This window comes from Candoia aspera, chromosome 4, assembly GCF_035149785.1.
Source record: "Candoia aspera isolate rCanAsp1 chromosome 4, rCanAsp1.hap2, whole genome shotgun sequence".
In the NCBI taxonomy this organism is placed as follows: Eukaryota; Metazoa; Chordata; class Lepidosauria; order Squamata; family Boidae; genus Candoia; species Candoia aspera.
In genome coordinates this window covers 90,258,803-90,264,969 of record NC_086156.1, presented here as the reverse complement: position 1 = coordinate 90,264,969, position 6,167 = coordinate 90,258,803, and the positions used below count along the sequence as shown (strand labels likewise).

Sequence of the window (6,167 nt, the reverse complement as noted above, 5' to 3'; positions counted from 1 at the left end):
ATAGTATCATACATTATAATAGAGTTCATAATATTGATCTAGAGTAAAATGTTATCCTTAAATTACTATGAATGTGTAACTGAAGTTCATTTTTATGTTTGTAAACTATATCATTAACTGTGGGGGTAGGGGGAAAACATGATCAGGATTTCAACATTTTGTTTAGGAACAATTTCTCTTGACATGATGTATGAATTTAACTCATTTTACAAATGCAAAGATGGGGATGCAAATGGTATTCACAGGAAATATTTGTTGTTATTATCAATGAATTGAGAAAGACAACATTTAAATGCCAAATTTTCCATTTGGTGAAACATACAAAAAGAAAAAGAAAAGAAAAGAAAACACAGTAGCATACTGTACGTTACACTTGAATTTTCAGTATTGATATGGAGTAAAATGTGATCCTTAAATTAATACGAATGTTTAACTGGAGTTCATTTTTATGTTTGTAAACTATATCATTAACTGTGTTTTATTTTTGACAGATCCTATGTTTTCTGAATCCTCTGGGCTGAAAAATCAAACTGTAATAACAGAATTTATCCTGTTGGGATTCTCCAATGATCCACACATAGAGGATTTCCTTCTTTTCTTGTTCATGATCATTTTTTTAGTCACCATCTTGGGAAATGTAATTGTTATATTGGTGATCAAGTCTGAGTTTCACCTTCAGACCCCCATGTTCTTCTTTCTCAGCCATTTAGCTTTTGTTGACATCTGCTATTCCTCAGTCACTGTTCCCAAGATGCTGGCAAACTTCGTAACAAAGCACAAAACCATTTCCCGGGAAGGATGCATTGCACAGATCTTCTTCATTTTGCAAACAGGTTGTACAGAAGTGTTCATCCTATCAGCAATGGGTTATGATCGATATGTGGCTATATGTGCCCCCCTGCATTACAGCAGACACTTGACAAAAGAGATATGCAATAAAATGGTGAGTGGAGCTTGGCTTCTTGGTTTCTTTCATGGTATGGTGAATGTACTACCTTTGGTAAATCTCCATTTTTGCAATGACAATGTCATCAGACACTATGCTTGTAAACTTCCTTCTCTCTTGGCCTTGTCTTGTACAGAGACTCTTACTAATTACCTTGTTCTTCTAATATCCTTCTTGATACTTGGCTTAAGCTCATTTCTTATCACTCTGGTCTCTTACATATATATTATTTCTGCCATCTTGAAAATTCATTCAGCAGAAGGCAGGCAAAAAGCTTTCTCCACATGCAGCTCCCATCTCATTGTGGTGTGCTTATATTTTATTACAGCTCTTTTTTGTTACCTGAAGCCAAGTTCAGAATCCCTCAGGGATCTGGACAAAGTGATCTCTATCCAGTATAGTATTTTAACTCCAATGTTAAACCCAATCATCTACAGCCTGAAAAACAAAGAGATCGTATCTGGTGTAGAGAAACTCTTTGGAAAGTGTAGGCCCATTATTTGCCCATGAACTATATTCACAGTTTTTGACTTAATATCCTTACAACATCAACAATAAGAGAGAAAAATAAAAATTAATGACACAGCAGGGGTGTTGGGTTCTACATCCCCAAATCCCTAACACTGTGTGTCTTGCTCTAATATCCATCTGAGCAGTTTTTTTAAAGAATCAAAATGGAAGTATCCACTGAGATTCAAATAAGTTTGTGATTTTTTTCCTCTCATAGTATCCATCTCTCTTCCCCCATCTCTTTTCCTTTATAGTATGTAAATTAAATCCATCCTCCCCTAAGAACATATTTATTTCTAAACATATTTTATTATATTTATATAAGAACTGAGCTGCAAGATTGAAACAAAATAGATGATGCAATGAATTCTACACCATTTTATGTTCTGCACATTTATCTGGGATTTGGGATCTATTATTTCTTATCAGAATTTAGAAATAATACATCCTGCTTATAAAACCCAACAGTTTTGTATCTTCACAAGATGGTCAGTTAGGACATTCCTAGAAAATGTACATATGTTTTACATATATTTATCATGGAGCTATTTTTTTTCAGTTGCTTCTGCTGTCTTAATAACATTTCTAGTCCTAATCCATATAATTTCAAATGGATAGACCTGCACACAGAAGGATTAACTGGCCATTTCTATGTGCTTCATGGGCAACTTTATATTTATTACAAATTCTGAAAAGACATATTCTTTGTAATTTGTTGATCAAGAGCAACAAAGTCCTAGTGAACAATTCTTCATGTTTTCTTTTCTAGTAATTTCATGAATATTTCTTTGTTTTCCGAAACTATATCTTGAATGAACTGGCCTGGGAGACTAAATCATGCTTAGAGATTATGTGTTACTATATATCCAGACATAGAATATTTGGGAAATGGGATGTAAGGAATTCTTAAGATGCACCAGGTTCCACAGAAACCTGGTGAAAGCAGCATGTAAGACCTCTCCTTTACACTGATCTTCAACTGGGGATCAGGATCTGATCTCAGGATACAGTTGGAAGGGTGGAAAAGTGTAGATATATGAAAAGTTCAAACCTTTCATGGTTGAGACTTTGTACTCGGTGATGGGTGTTGACATCATTTGGTCTAGTGGTTTAGATGCCAGGCTAGAAACCAGGAGACTATGAGTTCTAGTTCCATCTTAGTCATGAAAGTCAGTTGGGTGACTTTGGGCCAGTCTCTCTCTCTCAGCCGAACTCCCCTCACAGGGTTGTTGTTGTGGGGAAAATAGGAGAAGGAAAGAACATTAGATATTGCCTTGAGTTATTTATAAAAATAATAAAGGCAGAATTTTAAAAAAAATCTTTAAAAAATCTATGGGAGGCTTATTCATTTGGGTTAACTCAATTCTGGAGACGAAAATATTTACATTTTTTGGATTTTTTCAGCATTCTGTCTTGTTAGGTTTTTTTTTTGGGGGGGGCAGATTTTAAATTCTTTTGGTGATTTGTATGTATTTTTGTAAGCCAGTATAGTGGCAATGTGGAACACCATTGTTATTTCAAGGATTTTAAGTGACATATTTTGATTCTCTCCTTCACACAAAGAAGCTTAGAGTTTATTTTGAGTTATACTAATGTTTATCTGGCTTGTTTTTTATTTCTGTTTGAAATGTGGGGGCGGGGGAGAAGAGAAAACCCCAATATTGTTTTTGTTAAGCACTAGCTTATCTGTACAGCTCCCCAGGCTCTTTATGTCATAAACAGGTGCTCCAGACCCTGGGAGCTGTCCAGTCAAGGTCAGGCCCTGCAGCCTCTGCACCATGGAAACAGAGTGACAAGGTTTTAGGGCCAGACTTTGATAAAATCTGAGGATAGCCTTTTGAGTTTGGGAGCTTCTGCACAGACCTGAGTGCTGGGTGCTGTGGAAATGGAGCTGTCCTGGGATATCTCTGCCATCCTTATTAAGGGGCTCCTGAGAGCCTGCAGGAGATTGGGTAACAACTTGCTTGGTATGTTATGATTATTTTTTTTTTCTTTATGCTATGCTGTTTATGCTTCTGTTTAATCTACCTAAACTGTTTCTGTTTAAATCTGTTTGCTTAAGTTAATAATAAATCTTAAACTCTCTTGATCCACTGGTGTGCTTGCTGTCTCTGGATCTAAAAGAAACAATTATCTGAGCACCTGATCACTTCTTGGACACTTGGGAGAACAGCCATCTAGTGAATTTGGAGTGGGTTATATGTACCTCTATAGGTACATATAAACACAATTAGATATTACATGAATTGCTTTGAACACTTGAGGGTGCTTGAGTAAATGCAAAAAAATAAAAGACTAGTTCCTTTTAGTCAATATCTTGTCTGCAATAAGATATTTTCTGTACTTCCAACCAAAATTGCAAAAATTACTTTGTGCAGATTGTTTTTTTCCAGGTGACAAGAATGAAAAAGTCAAGTACTCTGGCCAACTCTTCTTCTGCAAGAATGAGTGGCAAAATCCTTTAATTCCTAGGCAAGATATGCTGAATTAGACAGCTTCCAAACTCCTACAATTTGGAGTTATCTTTCCTTTCAGTTCTACCATTAGCAGAAGGGACAGCAGGAACTATTTGTGGGGAGAAAGGAAAAAAAATGAACTCTCCATAGCCTTTTATAGCAGCAGTCAAGTAGCAGAATTTCTTGGAGACTGCAGCTCTTTGTCCATCTAATTTAAGAATAATAATTTAGGCTTAGTTTCTTAACAGAATTACTAGGGAATAAGTCCACTTCAGGAGAGCCACTTTGGTTTAGTGGTTAAGGCACCAGACTAGAAACTGGGAGACCTTGCGTTCTAGTCCCACAAAGCCAGCTGGGTGACTTTGGGCCAGTCACTCTCTCTCATCTTAGGAAGAAGGCAATTGCAAACCACTTCTGAATTTCTGCTAAGAATACTTCAGGAACTTGTCCAGGCAATTGCCAGGAGTCAACAATGACTTGAAGACACCCACAGATAAAAGGTCCATTTAAACACAATGTGCCTTTTTCCTGGGGGGTGGGGGAGAAACATGATCAGGATTTTACCGTCACCAGGTTCACCACAGGCCAAACCTATTTTGCTAATTTTTAGAGAAGTAGGTACTTCTGGAACATTTAAATGTGTGTTTTGATTTATTTCCAAATCTGCCAAAAGATGTGAAACCATAGCACATATGTATGAGGTAGAATAATTTACCTTTTCATTTTAGCTATCAGTACTGCATGGATTTGCAAAGCTTTCCACACCCAGATATTTCAAGACTGAAACATCCCATGGGCTGTTTGTGCCAAAGTGGAGCTCAGGGGCAAAATAACCTGCTTCTAAATTTGCAATAATATCAAGTGATACAATAATATAAATAAAATATCATTCTTTAATATTATACCAATATTAGACATAATGATATAACAGTTTAAAGGTGATAAATAAACATTTTTTTTAAAAAAAGTAGTACTATTGCTTCATTGAATTTCTAGATGACCTTTTCAACTTTTCTCCAACTGGCTCAAAAACAAAAAGAGACCAAAGTGATGGGATCATGTTAATCCAATTATTCTTGTGGTGTTACTCACTAAAACAGGCATCATCATCATCATCATCATCATCATCTTGGAGAATCTAACTACTCTGAATGAGAATGCCTTGCCCATTCCACCCACCCTCCTCTGACAATTATGATGTATTCAAAAGTTTAGTAACTGTGATGAAGAAAGGCATTATTCCAGCAACAGGCATTTTAACCAAAGGCTGAAAATCTGATTTTTTGGGAAAACAAGGTAGCCCTGTTCCACAAAAGCTTTCAAGCAGTTTCAGTGTCTCAGTAAGTACAGTATCTACATTAAGCAGAAGAAAAGTAGCTTTTCAAGTGAGATGGGTGGCAATAAAATTCAAAACATAAATAAAGAAAAGCCCTTCTGAATTGCTGCATTAGATTTTAGAGTATACAGTTTTGTTTTGTTTTTTCCTGAAGTAACTCATATAGAATCTACTAAAGTCCAACCAGTCCTGGATCCTGTCTTGTCTTGAAACATGAAAAACAATTTAAAGACATTTTAGATGTTATCACAGTATGACAATTAAGAAAAAGGAGGGGGGGGAAGCAAAATATCTTTTTGACTCATTAAAACAGGACATACTGTTGGTTGGGGAATATGTATTCCCAGATGGCTTTAATTGCATGAATTCCAGAAGGAATGAAGGATGAGGTCACGTCCTTTTTTATCATCTTGCTCCAAATCAGACTCACAGACTCTTAACATGCAGGTTGCAAAGATTAAAGTAAGATGCAAAGCATTTGTCAGCTACAGGGTAACTGCTTCCTTCAAGGTAATTGCTTTTTTAAAAGCTGTTTTTACAACAAAGAAAGCAATTTTATCTATTTCAAGAAGCTAGTTCTGTATCCCTTTCTTTCTTGTCTTTTCATATTTAGCCCAAAGAGCTTTCCAATGAATTAATGATAAGAATGATTGGGAAACTGATGAACTGAGTATATGGATTGGGTTACTGTGGCTATTATAACTAGATCATTACTGACACAGACCATGGTTTTAAGGGTTCAGCTAGGCTTAATTTGCTCATTTTTAGTGATCAGGGTTCCTCCTACCACAATTCCTCCCCCTCCCCCTCCCCCTCCCCTCCTCCTTCTCCTTGTTGAGTTTCATGTCAGGTACCTATTAAAAGAACTCAGAGTAAAAAATAGGACTCATCTTTGGGTCCTATGATAGTCGACTTTGTC

The 6,167-nt window shown here is 36.3% G+C and overlaps 1 protein-coding gene across 1 annotated transcript; it reads left to right on the top strand.

Moving 5' to 3' along the window:
• Nucleotides 1-496: 496 nt before the first annotated feature.
• Nucleotides 497-1,456, top strand: LOC134496532 (olfactory receptor 5A1-like). Its single transcript, XM_063302256.1, has one exon. The coding sequence runs from the start codon at nt 497-499 to the stop codon at nt 1,454-1,456; it is 960 nt and encodes a 319-aa protein (XP_063158326.1).
• The last annotated feature ends 4,711 nt before the right edge of the window (nt 1,457-6,167 follow it).

Coding starts and splice junctions, on each gene's coding strand:
- LOC134496532 (XM_063302256.1), top strand. CDS start 497: ATGTTTTCTGAATCCTCTGGGCTGAAAAATCAAACTGTAATAACAGAA.